Below are 20,666 nucleotides of genomic sequence, written 5' to 3'. Positions count from 1 at the left end.
CAATTAGACTGTTAGTGCAGTTATTTAGAACTTTTAGGAGACACTAAAAGCCTGCTGTGAAAAGTGAAAGAAAATTAAGAACCCAGGAATAAGTAAGTAAGAAAGAAGGCAGAGGTGAACTGAGACAGGCATATTCTTTGAGTGAAAGATAGAGGACAGATGTGAGTAGAAATCAAAGCCATCTGTTACCCATTTTATTATTTTATTTAGTTATTAAGAGCTTTACTATGCAGAAGATAAAGGCATGAATTTCCTGGCTGTTTCTTGGTGATTCAATGCAGTGATAACACCCATGACACCCCAATACCCTCAGAAGTTACAGTACAACTAATGGATGGATATTAGGATTCCTGCAAGAATCAATTAATAGATGCCTACACAGCACTCTGAGAATCCCTGTTTATAGGACAAGTATTTGTTTCAAATGACTCCGATGGGGACAGGTTTCTCCATCTTATTTCATTGTCCTTGTGTTTTCTTTGCCTGGCTACAAAATCTTTACTGAGGGCCTCCTGGTGGTGGAATCTGCGACAGCCAAGCAGGAGTAACGTGTAATTCTTTGCAATGTGGTGAAACAGCTGTTCTCTCTCTTGAGTTGGCTATAATGAAAAGAAGAAACAAGAAGAGAAAAAGAGGTGTTTGCTTGGTCAATAAAATGTAGGCGAAATATTCTAATATCTAGGATACTACAGGAAGGGACGTAGTTAACTGCAGAGGACTGAGGCAATTCAAATTCTCTCACTGCTGAAGAAATTAATTGGGCATGGAATTCATTTCAATATGCCAAAAAAAATCTATTTTATAGGTTTTAAACTTAGTCTCGGTCTACCAGTCAATGCGGCAAGTTTCAAGCAGCAGTAATTCCAATAAATATTCGCCTTGACATCAGAGCGATCCCAGAGTAAGTCACTGAATTCACCAGTCAGCAGAGTTTACCTATAATTACTGGTATAACAGAAAACAATAATAATCCCACAGTGTATATGCAAAAAGGCAAGAGACACCACAGAGTTAAAAGTGGCTCTGAGACCACCTAAGCTATAGGCTCTGTATCGCTTGTGAGCCGAAAGAGACAAAGAGAATGCTCCAAACTAGGCTACCAAAAACTTTCCAAAATGTCCATGTCATCATGTGCTACAGCCCTATCTGCTGTCCTGTCTCTCTCTCAGCCTTCTGCCAGTGTTCCCAAAGATGTCATCATGAAAAGACTTGCAGTTTCCTTACACGATGGCTGCAACAGGGAGGTTCCTCACAGTTTAATGAGCTTTTCCAGATCCTAAGTGATATCTCTCGTTATTGTACTGGTAGAGAGAGTGCCCACTACGTGTTCGCTTCCCCACAAAGAAGGGCTCTGGAGCTCCTCAGGTCTGAGTATTTGTTTGGAAACTCAGAATTTTTCAGTGCATTTAACAACTAAAAATTAATGAAAGTGAGTGTTCAGAGCCCATTTCCTCACTGTCCTGTGTAGTCTCTGACTCTTCTAAGCACTTAGGTTAGCTACAGGATTTTTTTCAGTTCAAAATTGTAATTCTCCCAAATTTTCTTCCAAGGTTCTTGCCCTCAATTCACTTCTGAGCCTTTTTACTTTCATCTCTCTCATCCAATATATACACATGCACATACATATGGTGTTAAATGCTGACAGGAGCCACAACTATTTCACAAACCCCTTGTTCAGAACTGCAAGTTCTTATTCTACTTTTAAGGTTGCTGGTTCTGCCCTTCCCCCCCTCAGTCCGTTATCTTATTTAAAACCAAACCAAAAAATCACTAATTCCCAGTGCACAGACTGTAGTACACAGGGTCAGAAAGATACTGTTTTCATGGCATGTGTCCTGGAAGAATCAGATATTGCTTAACTGGGCTACCAGCAGATACTGCAGCCCCCGAGATTTTTTTGATCTATAGTCAGCAGGTTGGTACTGTCGTAGCTTTCAAATTCTCATTCCAAGTGAGCAGTTTTCTGGTTCACTTCAGGCAGGGTGCCCATCAAGCACTCTGAAAGACTGTTAAAAGAGCTTTTTTCTTTTGTGGAGTATTAATACATGTACAAACCAAACTAAAAGTTTGGCAATTCTCTTATTTTCTCTTCTTTCCAGATACTCCTGTTTATCAGCCCCCCTCCCTTTTTTTTCTCTTTCTTTATCAGCATTCTAATATCTCATTAATCTAAAAACTTTTAAGAAACCCTCAAAAAGTCCTCAACAGAAGTTTTTCTAACAAGGAAGCAAATATTTTCAGATCACTAAGTTATAACAGATTGGACAACTACTTTAAAATTTAGAAAAAGACTGGTATTTTGCCTCTGTGATATAAAAAAAGAAAAAAAAAAAAATCGGTGATATGTGCCACATACCCCTGCTGTTCATTCAAAATATCAGCCAAATCAACAACCAAAGTCACCTCCTACAGAATACAACCCAGCAAGTAACACAACAAAACCGAATTTATCCCAGCATGTGCTGAGATGGGAGGACTTTGCAACACGAAGAAAAATCAGGACACAGGCACTGCTTTGGAGAACGGTTTGTTCAAGAACTGCCTGCTCTTCTCTCTCCAACTTTTAACCCAGAATTCATTGTGTTCACGCAGTCCAGGACCCCAGACTTTCTCCACTTCTTCTCCCGTGTTCCCAAGCAAGGACAGATTCTCTGCCTTATGGCGTTTTATTGTTTATCTAATTAAAAAAAACAGTCTTGCGAACAACTCAAGCATTTTAGGAATCAGTGAGAGCAACATCACAAGCTTGCTGCAGCCCGACCACGAGAAGGGCCCCATCTCCACAGCCGCAGCTCCACCACAGCCAGCGGGGCTGAGCGGGGCTCAGGGGCCGGAGCGGGGCGCGGAGCCAGGACGGCAAGAGGCCGCCGAAGATACCCGTCAGCCAAGCTCTCCGGCACGGCCTCTTCGGGCTCCCGGAGCACCCCCTCAGCCACCGTCCTCCCGGGAGCTGCCGGCCCCGCGCCTCCCGGGCCCGCCGCGGCAGCGGGGAGGAGCGGCACAGCCCCGCCGTCGCCATGGCAACGCGACGGCCGCAAACCGCTCCCGGGGCATGCGGCAGAGCCCACCGGCGGGGTGAGGGACGCGGAGCGCCGGCTCGCCGGAGAGGTACTCTGCTTTCTCCCCCCGCAGTTAAGGCGAACCCCGATGGAACAGCCTGGCCAAGCCGCCCCCGCACCGCGGGGCTGAGCCTGCACTCCACTCTGGGGAGTGGGGGGGTGTTGCGGGTGTTTCGCATCTGCTCGGCCGTCGCCGACGGGTTTCGCCAGTGAGATGCCGAGGGGGCAAACAGGAGGAGGGACCATCCGTGTGGCGGGAACAGCGCGCTCCGCTCCTCCGCTCGCTACTCGGCGCTCCCGTTCCGTGGTACGGCCCGGTGCCGGGCCGCGTGGCGCTGAGGAGAGTTGCCGAGTGCGCCTGCGCGGGGGGCTCCGGGTTGGGGGGCGGTTTCGGGGGTGCTGGGTGGGTGGGTGGGGAGTGACGTCAGCAGCGGCCTGGCGCCGTTCGCTCCCCCGTGCCCTCCGGTTTGGTCACGTGGCGCAGAAGGCGCGAGGGGCGCCGTAGGCGGGCGGAAGGCGCGGGTCTTGGGACAGGGCGGCGGGCCAGGCCCCAACCCCTCCGGCACTGGCCTCCCGGTGACGGGCGGGGGTGCACGGCTTGAGGGGAACGGGTCTGGTTTTAGCTGGACACCGGCTGACGTCGGCGGAACCGCCAAGAAACGGGCCTCCATAAGAGACCCTGTCACCGCTGACCTGGCCGCCTTGTCACGTCGCTGCTTCTGACCCTCGGCCCGGCCACATCCCTCCTGCTCAGGGAGCAGCACCAGGTCCGCGGGAGCACCCTGGACCCCCGGCTGGCAGCACGCCATGCCGTTCTTCGGGAGCACCTTCAGCCCAAAGAAGACCCCCCCCAGGAAATGCGCCTCCCTCTCCAACCTGCACTTGGTGAGTCCTGGCGCCTCTGGCTTGCCGAGGTGAGCAGGGGCTCCTACTCTGAGCACCAGAACCCTTAGAAGAGCTCACAAGTGTGCCTTCCACCTCCTGTGGTGCAGCACCTTTTCTGATCACTGATGACTATATGCAGAGATGAAAATGGGATAGCCTGGGGAAGGATCATAATCGCCCCACACACAGTCAGAAACTTTCACCTAGAACTTCTCGCCAATGATCTCTAAGCCAAGGGAGATGAGCATATGTTTGGACGGGAGAAAGTGCAGGCATGGTGGTGAACTGGTCCTCTACTGCAGTAGTACGTGTCTGAATTAGGATTTCAGGGTCCAGGACCAGTGGGATTAGCAGATTCCATTGGAATGCCAATCACTAATAGGGAAGCAGGAGCTGGCTTTGGGTTTCTGTAAAACTCTGAGTGTGATTTCCTTCTTCCAGCTGGATCGATCCACCCGTGAGATTGAGCTGGGCCTGGAGTATGGCACCCCGACCATGAACCTCACTGGCCAGAGCCTCAAGTTTGAAAAAGGCCAGTGGGTGGCAGGTAGTGTGAAGCTCAACGTGCTTTGATCTGCAGTAGCCACGGTTGGTTGACAATCCATATTTTGACCATGTTCTTTACTTCCAGAATCAGGAAGCTTCACGGGGGATCGCAGGGAAATGCAGCGTTTGCGCAAACGGAACCAGCAGCTCGAGGAAGAAAACAACCTCCTTCGTCTGAAAGTGGATATTCTGCTGGACATGGTGAGTCTTTGCCTAACTGCCGCCTGCCCATAGCAGCAGAAATGTCCAAGCAAAGGGTGCTGGGACTGCCGAATGAGGCCATTCCCTCGCTTCATCCTGCTGCACAAGACAGTTGGCAAAGTGACTGTGGGGTTAAAGTCTGATCTCGTCTGCCAGAAGAGGGAAAGGTTCCCCCTCGCAGCAGAGCTTGACTTAAGCAAACACTGTGACCTGATTAGGGAGGAGCCCCTGCAAACACCACATCTCCTCTTCTGCATGGAGTGTGGCATTCTTACCACTCTGGCCTCTGCCCTTCCTGTGAAACTGAGTTATAGTCGCTGCTTCTGATCTCAGAAGATTAAAGCTTCCTTCTGCTGTGACAAGTGGTGCAACATCTATCCTATGTGTAAACCTGTGGATGAAAGAAATTGCAAGCCCTAAATAAACAGAAATTCAACCTTAGCCAGAGATCACAGCTTTCATGCTGAAAATCTGGAGACGTTTTCAGTGAAACAGAATACGGGTCTCAGCTTGTTGAGTGGTTTAGCCTTTATGTCAGTCTGAACAAACACTTACTCCTTCAGCATTTTCCTTCCTTACACTCTTCCTGTGTTGTAAAACTGGCAGGTGGCTTTTTTGACTGGAGTCCCAGCTGCTCCCCAGGTTTTCCAGGCGACCTCGGTGAGGTGCGAAATCCTGGCTTCCCAGGAACAAATTCCCTTGCACAGGGGCTGGCTCGTGGCTGTGCCTCTCTGTGTCGTCTCTGTAAAATGTCATGCTGTGAAACTGGAAAAGCTTATGAGGCACAGACGTCTCGCTGCGTGCCCTGCGGTGACATGAGGTGCTTCTGCAGAGAGAGAGCATCTCTGATGTCCCACCGCGCGTGTCTGGGTCCATGGCAGAGTGCCAGGCTGCAGACCCGGTGTTAGCCCCGCAGCGTGGGCTGCAGGCTGGAGGAATTGCTCAGTCTTGCTGTTCACTATGTGTTGCAGCTCTCCGAGACCACAGCTGAGTCCCACCTGATGGAGAAGGAGCTGGAGGAACTGAAGAACCACAGCCGGAGGAGGAAGTGAAGAAGGAGTGGTGGCTGGGTGGTCGGGAGCGAGGAGGCAGCTCTGAGTCTCGGCAGTGGCGCGAGGTCTGGCTCGTGCCTCCTTGCCATGTTGGTACTGTGCGTAGGTACTTTGTTCCACAGAACCATGAGTAAACAGATGCCCCCGGCATCGTGTGGTGCTGTAGGTACTGTAGCAAACGATTACCTTTGCAAATATAATATGCCCAGGCATGATCTCTCAGCAAAGCATATTTTAATAACGATTTTGCAAGATCAGGTGTTCTACCTAAAGGTAGGCACATGAAATAGGGCAAAAAGCCCCTGCTTATATCACCCTGCAAATCCCAGCCACAAATTCCCTCCCCGGTTTCCCATTGGTTGGTACTTCAGGGTTTACAGACTACCCGACACCTGCCTCAGTTTACCATTATCTCATTCATCTAATTCTAAGAACCCTCTCCCCTTACTGATTTATTTAAAATATGGATTCCTGGCTCTTTGGTTACCCTTCCCCCAGCTCAGCTTTTTAAATACAGTAACCAGTTTGCATTCCAGGATTAGTTCAAAGAGACTTTGTTTTACGTTAGGGATTCACAGTCTGATGTCTCGCAGTCCTTCCCCCCCAGCTGGGGTCAGGCAGCAGGTTCCCAGTTTGGTAAAAACAACACTCCTTTGTTAAACATTCCTTACAGGTACCGTGTAGCAGCTGTTGGAACACCCTGACATGTCACGTCATTACGCTGTTCATTAACACTCCGGGTGCTTTCTCAGAGCGCTTTGCTTTGGTTTCCTCACCGTGGCCCAGCGGTTGGTACCCTCTGACCTAAGGCAGCCTGACCACAGACAGTGCAGAAGATCCAGCCCCGGGGGAGCCTCACCCTGCCTGCTGTGCTTAAAACCACAGGGAAACTCCCGACCTCCCCAGACCTGTCCCCTTGCAGGGGCCCACAGGGGCTTGGACAAGTGTCACCGTTTGCCTTTGGCGAGCAGGATGCTGGAGTTGCTTGTACTCGAGGATTTTGCATACTGTACATAAAAACTTACACTGAAAACCGGATTGTGCAGCTGTTTGTTTTGTAAAGGGTCGTGCTGCGAGATAATGGGGGCGGGAAGGGACCCGGGGTGGCGTGGGGAGCCCGTGGAGAAAGGCGGGCGGTGCTCCTCCCGGCCGCCGGGGATCGCTGCCTCCTTCCAAGCCAGGGCAGCGGGAGCACCAGTCCACTTCCGGCGGCGCTCCAGCCGCCTTTCCGCTTCCGCTGTCTCTCCGTCCGTGTGTGGTGGTGATGGCTGCCGCTGCGTCCCTATCTCCGGAGGAGCTGCTGCCCAGGGGCGGCTCGGGGGGCGCCGAGGAGCTGGAGGACGAGCTAGAGGAGGACGACGACGAGGAGGTAGCGGGGCGGCAGGCGGCGGGCCGGGGCGGGCCTGGCAGGCCGGGCGGTCGGGGTGACCCTGGCGGGCGGGGGGGCCTGACGCGGCCGTGTCCCTGCAGCTGGACGAGACGCTGGCGGAGCGGCTGTGGGGGCTGACCGAGATGTTCCCCGAGAGCGTTCGCTCGGCGGCCGGAGCCACGTTCGAGCTGTCGCTGACGGTAGCGCAGAAGATGTACAGGTGAGGAGCGGCGGGCCGGGTGCGGGGCCCGGCTGCGGGCGGGAGGCCCTCGGGAGCGGGTCCCGGGGGAGGCGGGGCGGCTCCGGCTGCGGCTTCGGCCGTTGGTAGCGCAGTGCGGGGCGGGCCGCGTTTCTCGGCGGCGGGGGCAGAGCCGGGTGGGGAGCGCAGGGGGAAGACATTGAGGTGCTGAGGAGAGTTCAGAGAAGGGCAATGAAGCTGGCGAGGAGTCTGGAGCACAAGTCTAATGAGGGGCGTCTGAGGGAACTGGGGCTGTTCAGCCTGGAGAAAAGGTGGTTGAGGGGAGACCTTATTGCTGTCTACAGCTACCTGAAAGGAGGTTGTAGCATGGAGTGTGTTGGTCTCCTCTCCCAGGTAGCAAGTGATAGGACAAGAGGAAATGGCCCCAAGTTGCACCAGGGGAGGTTTAGATTGGATATTAGGAAAAAATTCTTCATGGAAAGGGTTGTCAGGCATTGGAACAGGCCACCCGGCAAAGTGGTGGAGTCACTATCCCTGGAGGTGTTTAAAAGGCATTTAGACGAGGTTCTTAGGGACATGGTTTAGTGTTAGAGTTAGGTTAGGTTATGGTTGGACTCGATGATCCTGAGAGCCTCTGCCAACTGAAATTATTCTATTCTGTAAGTTGCTCTGGACGGGTCACCTCGGAGGTGGAACTGGGGAAGACTTTTGTGTGGGGTGCAGAAAGGAAACCCCGGAGAAAGCTGGTGCCTGCAAGAAGCAGGTAAGGAGCCGATTCTTATTCCTGATGTGCTTTTTCTTCTCTAGATTCTCCAGGGCAGCTCTGTGGATTGGGACCACCTCCTTCATGATTCTGGTTCTTCCTGTTGTCTTTGAAACCGAAAAACTGCAAATGGAGCAACAGCAGCAGCTGCAGCAGCGACAGGTGAGGCGGGAGCATCCCAGTCCTCTCCCTCAGCCTTTAGAGTTGGCTCGGGGTGCCCACACCTCCTCCCAGTGACCAGCTGTGGAAACAGCTTAGGCAGTAGGAACCAGCGGGTCCAGTTTGTTGTACATGGTGGCCTCCTTCATCCCGCCAGATGGTATGGTTGGATTTTCCAATGGGATGATATTGCTGATTCTCAGTAACGGGCTGGTGGTAAACTCAGGCAAACGCGACCCGGCTTTTGCTGGGCTGAAACGCGCAGCGGGGAGTGCATGTGGGCCCAATGCGGCACCGTCTGGATCTGCCCCCTTTGCGTTTGGAGTGGTTGAGTGAAGAACCGACGCTGTAGAACAGTGCCGGTACCTGGCTGGGTGTGTGACGTGCCCGGTCCCTGGGGTGCCGCGTGTGGGAGGGCAGCCACCCCCTGTCCTCGCAGCTCCTCACCTGACTGTTTTCCTTCCAGATCCTCCTTGGACCCAACACGGGGCTCTCGGGGGGAATGCCAGGGGCCCTGCCGCCACTCTCTGGGAAAATCTAACTTGTAGGAGCTGCGTTGGATTTGTATAATGTGGGAAGACCTTGAGATTATGATATTGAACTGTTGATTTGTTGGGTCAGGGCATTTTTTTTTCTGGTTTGTTTGGTTTTGGTTTCGGTTCTCCTTTGGGACATTGACCTGTTCATAACTTGGGGGGAAAGCCCCCGCTCTGGACCTGATGACGGCTCCTGTCTGCATCCTCCCCCTGTAGAAGCTGTGAGTCTTTCCTTTTATTTGCTCAGCACACCATTACCAGTTATAGACTCAAATTGGGGGAGATCCTCTCCTGGACTCCTTGCCCCCCACAAAACCACCCTGGGGCACAGGTCAGGCTTTGAAAGGCCGACAGTCAAACAAACCCAATCCTTCCTGGCTGATCGGGGACCTGAGGACACCGGTGACAGGAGCTGCTTTCCCAGCAGGCGAAGTGGAAGAAGAAGGGGTGCAGGGAGCTCCACTCTCCAGGAAGACACATCTGCAAAAATACTGTCACAGCATCTTCGTGTGCATGTGAGCACCGAGGGAGCAGTGGGCCAGGTGCAAGACGATCACATCCATGCTGATCCTCATAAAGTAGAATTTCAGATATCAGCTGCATATTTTTTTGTATTGAATATTAAATAAATCCAACCTGAGCAGTGTGGTTTTAATAGATGTGCTTTAGGGAGGCTCAGTTCTTTTTCTTCGCAGGCAAGAGACCTTTTGGTTTCCTGCATAGTCTGGCAGTTGGGGGAAAGGGAAGGACTAGCAACCAACATTCAAGGTTCTTGACTCACAGAAAGGTTGCACTTTTATAACCAAAGAAAAAAAAATTTATTTTTCCTTTACATACTTTGTTACAGAACAATTCAGTTGAACATACAGAAGTGATAGGACATTTATATGGAAACTTTTTTTTATTCTATTTTTAATATTTGGTTAAACAAAATACATCTCTGTAAACAAACCCAAGACAAGGCTCTAACAAAACCAAACAAGCAAGAAAACAAACACAGGCTTTTCCACTCCCAAGTGGTGGGACTGGACCAGCTCGCCCACCCTCTTGGGCCCAACAGCCTCACCTCCTGGGGGGGTGTGATCGCACACCTTCCCTTTACCTGAGCAGCTGGATCACACTGTTCCCCCCACACAGGAAAGGTGCTGACATACAAGGAAAGTAGCCCCAAAATATTTAAAAACATCTTTGCATATTGTGCACTGATCCATTGGCTTGCAGTTTCCATGCAAACAGGGTTTCTCCAAAGTGCGACTTTTAATCAGCATAGAAAACATTGCTGTTGAGATTTATTTTTTTTCCCCCCTCTTGAAGAAATGGCTTCAAGTCATGAGCAGAACGCCTCCAGGCTGCACGTCCTGCCTGTAAAGTGTTTAAAAACTCTGCCAGCTGGTATTGGTCAGTGGAATGTGTTATGAAATAGGACCTTTTTATAGAAATGTTGGGTCTTTCAAATGTTAAGAGCCATTTGCCCTTGACTGCGGGAGGCTGTGCTCAAAGGACTGCAAAATGATGCTGGCCAGATGCCTGGGGGTCAGCAAACATTGTCTACCTGCTGCCCCATGGCCTCTGTTCTAAAGGTGCAAGCATGGAGGTGTCTCAGCTTCAGGCACCCGCTTGTGCTTTGTGGAGCTCTCAAGAAAAAAAAGACTGAGAAAAGGTAGTTATAACCCCTCTTTTTGCAAGCTCGCACACCAGAAATGAGACCTGCCTGCATGATGGAGCAGGACCCTTCAAGCTCCATCACATCCCAGAGATCACTGTTTAGCTGAGACATCCCATGCATTAAGGGTGGAAGCAAACAGCAGGAAGAGTTAAATGCAACAAAGTCTGTCCCAAATTCAGCATTTCCCCCTCCTGCTGCGGAAGGCATGACCAAGCTACAGCTCATCCAGCTGCCTGGGGAAGAGCCGGTGGAGATTCCTCTTAGCATCTCCATGTCTAGTCACCCTTCCCCGTGGAACGAAAAAGCAATTAGTCCACTAACGGAATGTTTGTTGGCCACCACTAAAGAGAGGCTGGTTGAGCTACCAGGCCAGTGTCTCTTAACACCAAAGGTTCCGGTGGACCCACATTATCAGCCAGCAACTATAAAAAGGTCAAAACCTGACTATTATAAAGTCTTCCCACCTCAACCAATTTTTGCTTTGTAACTTCTTTCTGGGATATTTTGCATGACATTCCTGACTGGGCTGGACCTCTGGAAAGAGGAAAATAAACACGAATGAATTCCTCTCAAAACCCCTCTAGTTTTATTCTTCTCTCCAAGCAGCCCCTAAACTATCGGGTGACCATGCAGAAAACCAAAATAGATATTTAAAAAGAAAAACAAGACAAAAAGAAATATTAAAAAAACCAACCACGAACAATGTAGCACAAAGAAACTCAAGCACACTATGGCCTCTTTCCAGTCCAGAAACTCAATACTCCTCAATTAGCCTGTGCTTGCTGTTTCCACGTCACCTTAGTGATGCTCATGCTGCCCAACAACCACTCACCTGACACAGTGCCTGAGACACTGCAGAAGAACCCTCTAGCTACCTGAAGAATTTCTTGCGAGATGACACTTATTGTTTTCCAATTCCTGGCACAAACCATCCCTAAGCAGCAGAGGGTTGTGCTGAGCACCGTACCATTCCTAGTGTTTGAGAGCGTCCCAAGAGACCCTCAGGAATTGTAAATGTCTTCACGACACCTTGTTTTGGAAGGAGAGACTTGGGAGGAGGTGGCAGTGTGCTCAGCCCCGGAGGGAGCAGCATCACACCACACATGGCCTTGACCGACATGGGGGAAGGGAGGCCAGAGGCTTCCAGACACCCTCACCCCAGAGCTCAGTTTTAAAGAGTGGAATAGCCAAAGGGCATGCAGCTCATCTGCCTTTGCAATTAGAGTGATTGGCTTCCAGTTTCCTCCACTCTGCCCTCAGTTCTGCCCCACCCGCCACCCCCAATGTCTTACACCGTTGCCCTATTGCACCAAGGAAGGAAGAGAAGAGCCTAACAAAGGAAATTCCAGAGGAGAAGAGTTGGGGCACCCATTATCCAGGTTTCAGGAAGTCAGGAGTTCAGTAAAGGGGAAGAGCTGTACTGGGAGGACAGAGTTGATCTGGGTCACACGTCAGCTCTCCAGCTCTGATGTGCTTCCACCTCCTCTGGTACCACCAGCAGGAGTTCACAGTTCTTTCCTCTCAGCTGGTGTTTCAAAAATTTCCTGTCAGAAAGAGACACAGAAACAAGCACTACTGAATGCAGAATGTTGTCTTCTACAACAACTAAATGCAACTAACTATGCAAATGTGACAAGAAATGGGGAGGAAGTCCCCACACATTGTCTATATTTTCTGACAATAAAAACCCACCCTCATGTTAAATTTGCCCCATGAGATCCAACACACCTCTACACAATAAGTTATGGCACAATCAGATAAGCATGATCTTAACTTCAGCAGAGAGGCCTATTTAGATATCACTTTCGAATTTTCCAAGGTGACAAAAACAGAATTATAACCAAGTTCAGTTTCTTCAGATCTGAGATCAAGAATGCCACTGTATTTTAAAATAATTCAAACAAATCCAGAATACTAGTGGGAACCCCCCTGCCCCATCACTTCAATGTCCTTATCGCAGGCCACAGCAGCAGTGTACCACCTGGTCATTTGACAAGGCTCTGCAGCCCTTTTCTGCCCATAAGCTTTTTCTAATACCAAACCTGGATTTTCTCCAATAGCTGTGACAGTCAAATCAATGTTTTCACTGATACCTTTCCGCCTAGATTCCAAAATTGCCTATATATGAAGCCCTTATTTACTGCTGAAGAACAGCACACCCAGGATAAAATCCACCAGAAGCTCTGCACAGCAGTTCCAGAACCATGTTACTTTACTCCAGAAGTTCAGAAAAGACTGACATTCATTTTCCCAAGACTTCAATGGCTTGGTAAGCTCTGCAAATACTGCTCATGTGCAATCCCTGCCTCAGAACAAGTCTGGCTGAGGCAGCAAAGCTGCTTGTGAGCTTTAGAACAGGATGGAATGGAAGATGAATGGCAAGTAAAAGCAGGTGAGACTTTATGATCAAAGCAATTACACAAACCATCTCATGTTAAGATTAAAGAGGGGAGGGGAGTCAAGCCAGAAGTGCAGTGCGTGCTTACATGGGCAGGTGACTCCCAGCAAGCAGCTTTCACTGTTGTCAGGGATATAGCTGCACTTTTAGTCTGGAAAGCTCTCTCGTGGGAACATACACCCAGGTGGCTACTAAAGAGGCAAAGGAATGCTGATATTCTCAGATTTGAGGAGAGGGTGAGAGCAATGAGCACATCTCATTGCACGTGTCACCCACTGATACCAGACTTGGCCTCTATCTCATCACTAGTGACAGAGGCAGCCACTGAGAGACTAAGGCTCTGCTGAGCTCACAGGGACCACCACTGCTGAAAGCATCTTCCTAGCTTCACATAAATAGGGTATAAATCTAAGTGGAGGCACAAGAACCTTATTACTTTCAAATCTTTGCTACTGAAAATCACCCCTAAATGTTTAAACTGGTAACTGTTCAGAGACAGCTTCCCCACCTCTAACAGGAAAGGATTTGAGGGTGAACAGAGTACAAGAAGTCCTACCTGAGCTCACTTTCACCCCCAATCCACTCGGGCACCTTGAGTTTGGAGTCGAGGTTGTAGTAGGTGCCTCCCACCTCCCGGACACAGATCCAGTGCTGTCGCTTGAGGGGGAGCTTCAAGGGGCCCCAGCAGAGGCTGGATGGCAGATTCATGATGAAGCCCATCACGTTGGACAGGGCAATGACGTTAACATCCCTGAAAGAATGCAAAAAAACAAGACAGTGATAAGATTATATTCTGGTACTTTAAGTTAATATCTTTCTTGCTTTTACAAACAGTGGCCACTTCCAGAATTACGTGACCTCTCAGTACCTGCGCTTGTCCCACCAAACCGCCTCGTAGCCTTTGGTCTGAAGCGCTGCCATGATCACATTCACATCATAGTTTCCGTTTCCCAACATGCTCTTCTTGTGGGGCGTCACCATGGTGTTGGGAGACAGCCTGCAAACAGAACAGGAGACTGTTGTAGCAGGTGTTGGCTGAACTTACATACCACAGCTGGAAGGGGCTACTCGCTGTATAACTTGAAGCCTGCTTTCAGGGCTTTTGTGTTTAAACACAAACTACCCTTTTCCCTCTTATCACTCAACAAAGGGGCAGAGAGAGTTAAATAACGCATTAACAATAGCTCTGATATACAAAACCTCTGAAGATCCTAGCTTTGATGTGAAAGAAACTGCAAAGCAGCAAGCTCTTTTCCCTTTCCTGGAACTGGTACTTCTGAAGGATGTTTCAATTATTTTTTTCCTTAACTCACGATTGGAGTAAATGCCAGTTTGCCATTTAGAACAACGGCTATCACTATTTCATGAGTTCAACATTCAACACCAGTCTTGAAGACTGGGTGAGATAACAAGAGGCAGGGCAGGTTCGCTGTGGAAAAGGTTGCTCTCCCTCACCCCCCACCACTTGTAAATGAAAAAAAATATTAAGATAACAAAGCTGTGAAGATATTTGGGTTTGGGAGCTTTCTAAAGTATTGCTGTTGTTATAAGATAAAAAAATATCTGTTGCTGTAGGTAACTAAACAGCTAACCATGTTGGAAATTAATCTCTTCAACCTATAACTTTGCCTAGATATCACTTACATTACTATAGCATCTAAAAATCCAAAATCATGCTCCATCACATTGCACACAAAAATGAGACACCCTTTGCAAAAATGTAGATAACAAATGCAAGGTATAAAACATAAGAGGGGAAAAAAAAACAGCCTAAACCAAAACAAAATGGTTAGACACTTTTATGCTTTATGTCTTTCCCCCCCCAAAAAAAAAAAAAATTGTAAGAAGGGGAAACAACAAGGGGGTGAATTAGTACGAAGGTGACAGGCGGGCTTCAACAGCTGGCAGAGTAATCACAGGGGAACACTGGGAGCAGAGAACAGCAAGGTTCTTGTGCCAAACTAAACAAAGTCAAGCCTGAGATATATTCTGTTGTGACGAGTTGCTCTTTTGATTGGTAAGGACTCCATTAGCTCTGCTGGCACAATGTTCAGATGTTTCATATCATCTGAACACCCAGGTTTCACCTACCTCTCCCTCACGTCAATTCCCTTCCCAAAATTCATGATGTTTCTGCACATTTTTCACTTGCAAGTGCAAGTTTACTTTTCACAGTGCAAGTTCTGCATGCATATTTCTTTTAGTGAAAATCCCTCAACCCTGCTGCATTCCTCCCCTGACAACATAAAACATTTGACAAGAAGAAGAAAGCAGTGGATTGAGTAGGGAGTTTCAGACCAAGCAAGGCTAGAGAGGCTATAGACAGGGAGCTTCTTGCATCAGCTGGGAGTTTTTTTGCAGTGGAGCAGACTGCAGAAGAACCGCCTGGGAAGTGACTTAACTACAGAAGGGAGAAGAGTCTGAAACAACGTGGTAATAGGAGAAGCTATTAATAGCCACCACTGGGCATTTCTTAGCCAGGCAGTGACATTTTCAGAGAACCATGGTTTCCAGTCTCTAAAGCTCTACTGTACTTTATTAATCACAGAGATGCTACTGTAGCTTGTTACGGTTCTTCCACCACCTTCATAAATCAAGATCACTTGGCTACAACTAATTCCTCAAAATCATTACATCAACCTATTGTGAGTGCCAGTGAGCTAGAAAATCCCCCAAATTAACAAAGCCCTTTGGGTTGCACAAGCACCTCTGGTGGCATCGTTTTCCAGACACAAGCTTATCTGAGAGCCCAACAAACACATTTATCTTTGTTCCTTCCCATAATTTTCAGAGCCCCAGAAATGAGACTTAGAGATCAGCAGAGGTGACACACTCAAAGAGAGTGGTACTCATCAGCAAACTTTAACCAAGAATTGCCTCAACATCCCTACACACACATCTAAGTAGGGTCCATAGCTGAAGGATTCTGATTATACAAGGAACTAAGTTGCCCCCCCTTCCCCCCCTCTCCCCAAGTGGTGGTGGGGTTTTTTTGTGTGTTATCTAGACACTAAGCTGAGGAAGATCAACAAAGTTGGACAAAAATGCAGGTAATAATCCTCCCAAGCTTTCTAAGTTAGAAACTTTTATCAACATGTTGTCTTAACACAACAGACTCCAAGATTCCTGTACACAGCTGTCCTTCCTAATCAGGTCTCAATACATAGACTGCAGTGAAGCAAAGAGATTTTGTTTGTATGTCCATGCAACGCTTGGTACATGCAATCTTTCTTCCTGCAATGAAAGCCAGAGGAACAGCAAAAGGTATTTCTTGTGCTAGAGGGAAGACAAGAGGAAGGACTACAAAATCAGAGGGGAGCTCGGACCAGGTTTTGGCATATGCTTGAGATTATAACCATCTGACTACACTGGCAATGGGGCACAGCAAGAGCGAAACTGATGGTTAAATAACATGGTTCAATCATTCTTCAAGAGACATGGTAAAAGCTAGAGAAGGTTTAAGCTTATTTGTGATTTTGTTACCTTGTCAACATCACGTTTAAAAATCACACCTCACCACATTTTGGTAGCTTATTAAAAATATTCATCAGTCCTTTATCAGAGTCATCAACACACAGAATATGACTAGACACAAGAAAAGCAAACAGAAAAGCAACATGTAAATGGCAACTAAATCCACACTTCTTAAAGGCAAGTCAAAGAGCTGGACATGAGTAACAACCCAACAGGGGTGCAAAGGTAATGGCAATTCTAATGCACAGCCAATAACTCATCCATTTCTGAGAGGAATTTCTACATACATTTCCATACTACCACGGGGCTGAATCAATCTGTGTATCTTGATCCAAATATTAGGGTGGAACAATACCAGACTGCAATCAAAGACAAGTTCTCCCTTGGAGGGCAAGAGGTGCAACAAGATTAGCATCCCAGCTCTTTCTGAGAGATTTCATGCTGCACACTAATTCTCCCTCACCAAACCAAAGGGAAGCCAACTAATTAGATCATCACACTCCTCCTACCACATGAACTGCCTTTGTTTGCTTCAGGCCAACAGCAATCCATCTGTGATTGAGATTCTGACAATTGCTGCTCCGGAACAAAACCACAGTGTCTTTGCATGGGACAAAGAGTGACCTGAGCCTGCCACAGACCAGCTCCACTTCCCCAACAGGAGCTTTGTTTACAATGCTATTAAAAATAGCATTTCAATCTTATATTTGCTGTTGTCCATCACCACATTTCTTTTGCCAAAGGAAGACAGGCAGGTGTTTGATGAGTCAAGCACCAGTTCCACAAATCTGCCGAATTTCGAGACAGCAGCAACAGGCACACGGTTCCCTGCTCCTCAGCACAGGGCACTGCGACTGCTTTGTACAAATGTACCTGAGAACCGCTGCCATGAAGTGCGATTTTCTACCTGTTAGAAACACAAGATGTTGCCAGCTGCTGGGTAAGGGGTATTCAAGTGTAACCTTTGTGATGAGTACAACATGCACAGATTGAGTATCTGAGGAGATTCCTTTTCCTATTTGACTGCTTAGCTTCATCAATGAAAGGGCACACACACAGGACAATTTCCACAAAGCATCAAAACAGCGAGAAAAGTATAAGCTACTGTATAGCCACATTAATAATTTACATTTAACCCAGTAAAACTCAAAATCACTTATTAATTATCTGAAGCTGCTGTGAAATACTTAGCAATACCACAGAAAATAGGGATCTAGCTACTGAAATTAACTCCAGTTTGAGACTACACAGGGTCTCGCTGTATTGAAAAAAAGCCCATAATATTTGAAGAATTTCATTTAACCACTTGAATAAGGAATCACTCACTTGGCAAAACTCCTGATTTCAAAAAAACTTAGAAGTGTTGCAGTACTATATCAGTAAGTTTTTATGATGACCCATTTGTTATTCCTGCTGTCTTCACTCTCTCAAGCCAGTCCCAAAATCTGTTATTAACATCAGTGAGACAGGGGCAAAAAATATGGAAAATGGGTAGATGATGCATTAAGGTTGGTGAGGGAGAAGACAGCAGTCCAACCACATGACAGTATCTGCAATAAAGCCCTTGGACCCAAAATTGGAAGCTAGAATAGTTTCAGAAACAAGGAGAATTTCTGCATGGAGGGAAAAAAAAAAAAAGGAAGAATTTTTAAAAAGCAGCTACATTCAGTTCAAAGCAGTGGCATACTCCGAACCCTTTCTTTGCTTTAATTCTCCCCCCAAATAAGATCTGAAAATTCCTCTGAGCAACAGAGGAAAAGTGGACACTAACAACGGTGCAGAGCATACCCCACCTCTGGAAAATCTCCTGCAGGGTTTCCCTAGTGAAGGCATTGCTGTCCTGGAAGACATTGTTGAGGGCATGCAGGGCACACAGCTCCCTACGCTGCTTCTCATGGTAAATATGCAGTGGTGGTGGCTGAGGTGGCTCTGGTGGTTCCGATTTGGTCTTGTCACCTTTCCATGGCATGCAACTCATTTTCTCGCAAGGTGGATGGAGAGTAGGTGGTGAGAAATGAAGGAGGCTGAAGTTTCTTCCTCCACAGTCACAACAGCAACCCACTGTCCCTTTCTTTTGCAGTCTAGCGCTGCTTTCAGCTCACAAACCCTCCTCTTCTGCTTCAGTTTATTCAGTAATTGCCTCTGATTGCTGGTTTTAAAAACCACATAAAGATCTGCAACATATTTTTCTTCCCTCCTCTCATACCCCATAAAATGTAGCACTCCCACACCCCACAGAAAAAAAAAAAAAAGTCAAAAGATATGAATCCCCTTAGTCTCAAGGTACCAAATGGAATTTATCACATCGCTCCTTTTCTTCCATCTCCTTTGGTCTGTAGTGCCACTAAAAAGGTACTGAGAGCAGGTAACAAAGAGGCCCACTCCCAAGGTGCCAAAGTGGAGAAGACGAAGATAGCTTTTGGTGCTGCTTGTGGGAGCACAGGGTGGTTAAGGACTTATCAGCTGCATTCCCCCATTCCTTTGGGAATGCCTGAATCCAGGCATGAAGATGCCAACAGTTCGAGAAAGGAAACTGCCTTTTGCTAGGCCACAAAAACACACAGGTCCAGGCTCCGGGGAAGGCGATTTCCTCACAAGTCACCCTGCACGCCGACAAAGGGAAATCTCCGTTAGCAAAGAGAAGAGGCGGCACAAAGCCCGTGGGGACGAGAGGAGGGCAGGGAGCGGGCGGGACCAGCCCCAAGGCCTCGCACTCCCCACCGCCCCGGGCCGCAGTCGTTGCCCACAGCCAAGGCCCAGCCTCGCGCCCCAGCCCCAACAGCCCCCCGGCAGCCTCGCGCTGAGGAGAGGACCCGCCTCACCTCCCCCCCTCCACGATCTCCGCCTGGCGGCACCCCCCCGCCCCTCGGGGCTCGCTGCCGGGCCGAAGCGCCCGCCCTTCCCCTCCGAAGGGACGCGAGGGGATCCGCCGAGCCGAGCCGAGCCGAGCCGAGCCGAGCCGAGCCGAGCCGAGCCGAGCCGAGCCGAGCCGAGCCGAGCCGAGCCGAGCCGAGCCGAGCCGAGCCGCCTCACCCGCCGCTCGGCCCCAGCCGCCCCTCACCGACACCACCCGCGTCTGCGCGCCAGGCCCCGCTCGCGCCGCTGTTACAATCCCCCCGACCCGTGACCCCCGCCCCGCACGCGCGCCCCCACCCCCTGACGTCAGCGGGGCGGCCTGAGGTGGGAGGGGCCCCGGCGCGGCGGCGGGACCGGACCCTCCCGCTTCCCCCCGCCCCGGGGCTGCAGCAGGACCTGCACTCGCCGCACAACCGCGGCCCCGGAGCGGGGCAAGCGGCAGGCTGGGTGTGCTGTGCTGGGAGGAGAATGCCCCGGCGTGCTGCAGCTTCCCGGCCCTTTCGCTACTGTGCTGCATGGCCTGAGGCAAGTTAATTTCCCTGAGCTTCAATTTCCCGTCCCTTCCCTTCTTGCTGCTTAATTAATAAGAGCGTTGAGTCTCACGCTGTGATAAATAAGCCGGGACGACTGAAGTGGTTTACCGCCTGGTGAATAAATATAAACCCACCCCGACTTCGCAGTGTGCCGAGCTGGAGCCCGCGGCGGCTGAGGAGCTGATGCGTGACCCGGCACAGGAACAGGACGGACCGCTTCCTCCCCGCCGCTCCGGGGTCACCTGCCAGCCTGCAAAACCCCTCAGCGGGAGGGATTTTCTCCTTTTCTCGGCTCTGGCGTCCTGCCGACGGCCCCCGGGGGCTGCACCTCACGGCCTGAGCGCCGTGGGCTCTTATGGCGGGCAGGCGGGGCGGTGGAGGGGCCGTTCCTGTTTGTACTGCGGGCGATGGGCTCCTTTGCCGATCCCTAGCCGACTCCGGGAGCCGGAGGTCTCCTGAGCAAGGCGAGAGCGCTGCCGGCACGCCGGGCCCCCGGCGCCCGTCACCTCAGCGAAGGGCCCGGGCGGGATAGCCTGGCCCGCGGCTTGCAGGCACACCGGGCGCGCTCCCTCCCTGTTCCATTGGCCTACGCAACTGTCCGTGAAAAATCTTCTCTTTCTCATTGGCTATCCTTAGAGAATATCCACCTATTAGGGCGGGCCCTGCCCCTGTGTGTGGCCGTGGCTTAATCCCACCCAGTCGCTAGACCTGTGTTATTCGATTGGCTCTTAGGGTTGTTTGTCACGACGGCCAGCTCTCCTATTGGTCAGGGAGCACCGGACACGTCGAGCGGGCTTTGTTGTGTGTGTGTGTATATAGAAAACAAGTCGAGCTGGCAGTGGTTTTCCCATTGGCTTCGCGCGCTTCGCAGGGGCGTGTCCCTCTGTTATGAATAACAGCGACCCCGCCCGCCGTCGTCATGGCTGCAGACTAATCGCCCCGTTCGCCCGCCGGCGATTGGCTGGCTCCG

General features: G+C 49.8%; 3 protein-coding genes across 10 annotated transcripts; 2 read left to right on the top strand and 1 right to left on the bottom strand.

Moving 5' to 3' along the window:
* Positions 1 to 2,999: 2,999 nt before the first annotated feature.
* CBY1 (chibby 1, beta catenin antagonist) lies at positions 3,000 to 6,776 on the top strand. Of its 5 annotated transcripts, none has more exons than XR_011736376.1 (6): positions 3,000 to 3,108; positions 3,683 to 3,944; positions 4,386 to 4,491; positions 4,576 to 4,691; positions 5,663 to 5,808; positions 6,417 to 6,776. XR_011736376.1 is itself a non-coding variant. In XM_065829509.2 (5 exons), the coding sequence occupies exons 2-5, from the start codon at positions 3,867 to 3,869 to the stop codon at positions 5,741 to 5,743; spliced, it is 381 nt and encodes a 126-aa protein (XP_065685581.1). In that variant the 5' UTR covers positions 3,000 to 3,108; positions 3,683 to 3,866; the 3' UTR covers positions 5,744 to 6,776. The 5 variants fall into 5 exon arrangements, 3 of the variants coding, with proteins under 3 accessions (XP_065685581.1, XP_065685582.1, XP_071657951.1); XR_011736375.1 differs by having other exon boundaries at positions 5,663 to 5,849; XM_065829509.2 differs by having other exon boundaries at positions 5,663 to 6,776.
* A 180-nt stretch (positions 6,777 to 6,956) lies between these two features.
* On the top strand, positions 6,957 to 9,426 carry TOMM22 (translocase of outer mitochondrial membrane 22). Its single transcript, XM_065839680.2, has 4 exons — positions 6,957 to 7,112; positions 7,214 to 7,332; positions 8,119 to 8,236; positions 8,700 to 9,426. Exons 1-4 carry the CDS (start codon positions 7,008 to 7,010, stop codon positions 8,772 to 8,774), a joined length of 417 nt encoding a protein of 138 aa, XP_065695752.1. The 5' UTR covers positions 6,957 to 7,007; the 3' UTR covers positions 8,775 to 9,426.
* Positions 9,427 to 9,493: 67 nt separating this feature from the next.
* On the bottom strand, positions 9,494 to 20,258 carry JOSD1 (Josephin domain containing 1). 4 transcript variants are annotated; one of them, XM_065839653.2, is made up of 5 exons: positions 19,831 to 20,258; positions 18,101 to 18,910; positions 13,702 to 13,830; positions 13,390 to 13,584; positions 9,494 to 11,979 (listed from the first exon to the last, which is right to left on the bottom strand). In XM_065839653.2, the coding sequence occupies exons 2-5, from the start codon at positions 18,283 to 18,285 to the stop codon at positions 11,880 to 11,882; spliced, it is 609 nt and encodes a 202-aa protein (XP_065695725.1). In that variant the 5' UTR covers positions 18,286 to 18,910; positions 19,831 to 20,258; the 3' UTR covers positions 9,494 to 11,879. The 4 variants fall into 4 exon arrangements, with proteins under 4 accessions (XP_065695725.1, XP_065695743.1, XP_065695735.1 ...); XM_065839671.2 differs by lacking the exon at positions 19,831 to 20,258 and adding an exon at positions 19,369 to 19,386; XM_065839663.2 differs by lacking the exon at positions 19,831 to 20,258 and adding an exon at positions 19,341 to 19,357.
* Positions 20,259 to 20,666: the final 408 nt, after the last annotated feature.

The sequence above is a fragment of the Patagioenas fasciata genome, chromosome 1, assembly GCF_037038585.1.
Source record: "Patagioenas fasciata isolate bPatFas1 chromosome 1, bPatFas1.hap1, whole genome shotgun sequence".
In the NCBI taxonomy this organism is placed as follows: Eukaryota; Metazoa; Chordata; class Aves; order Columbiformes; family Columbidae; genus Patagioenas; species Patagioenas fasciata.
The sequence above is the reverse complement of the archived record's forward strand: the minus strand, read 5'-3'. Positions and strand labels throughout refer to the sequence as shown.

What these genes read in the sequence shown, in the direction of transcription:
- TOMM22 (XM_065839680.2), top strand. Translation starts at nt 7,008, where the DNA reads ATGGCTGCCGCTGCGTCCCTATCTCCGGAGGAGCTGCTGCCCAGGGGC. An exon ending in AGGAGGACGACGACGAGGAG is followed by an intron (nt 7,113 to 7,213) that starts GTAGCGGGGCGG and finishes GTGTCCCTGCAG; the next exon opens with CTGGACGAGACGCTGGCGGA. An exon ending in AGCAGCTGCAGCAGCGACAG is followed by an intron (nt 8,237 to 8,699) that starts GTGAGGCGGGAG and finishes TTTTCCTTCCAG; the next exon opens with ATCCTCCTTGGACCCAACAC.
- JOSD1 (XM_065839653.2), bottom strand. Translation starts at nt 18,285, where the DNA reads ATGAGTTGCATGCCATGGAAAGGTGACAAGACCAAATCGGAACCACCA. An exon ending in CTGCAGGAGATTTTCCAGAG is followed by an intron (nt 13,831 to 18,100) that starts GTGGGGTATGCT and finishes TTCTGTTTGCAG; the next exon opens with GCTGTCTCCCAACACCATGG. An exon ending in GGGGGTGAAAGTGAGCTCAG is followed by an intron (nt 11,980 to 13,389) that starts GTAGGACTTCTT and finishes TCTTTCTGACAG; the next exon opens with GAAATTTTTGAAACACCAGC.
- CBY1 (XM_065829509.2), top strand. Translation starts at nt 3,867, where the DNA reads ATGCCGTTCTTCGGGAGCACCTTCAGCCCAAAGAAGACCCCCCCCAGG. An exon ending in CCCTCTCCAACCTGCACTTG is followed by an intron (nt 3,945 to 4,385) that starts GTGAGTCCTGGC and finishes TCCTTCTTCCAG; the next exon opens with CTGGATCGATCCACCCGTGA. An exon ending in AAAAGGCCAGTGGGTGGCAG is followed by an intron (nt 4,492 to 4,575) that starts GTAGTGTGAAGC and finishes CTTTACTTCCAG; the next exon opens with AATCAGGAAGCTTCACGGGG.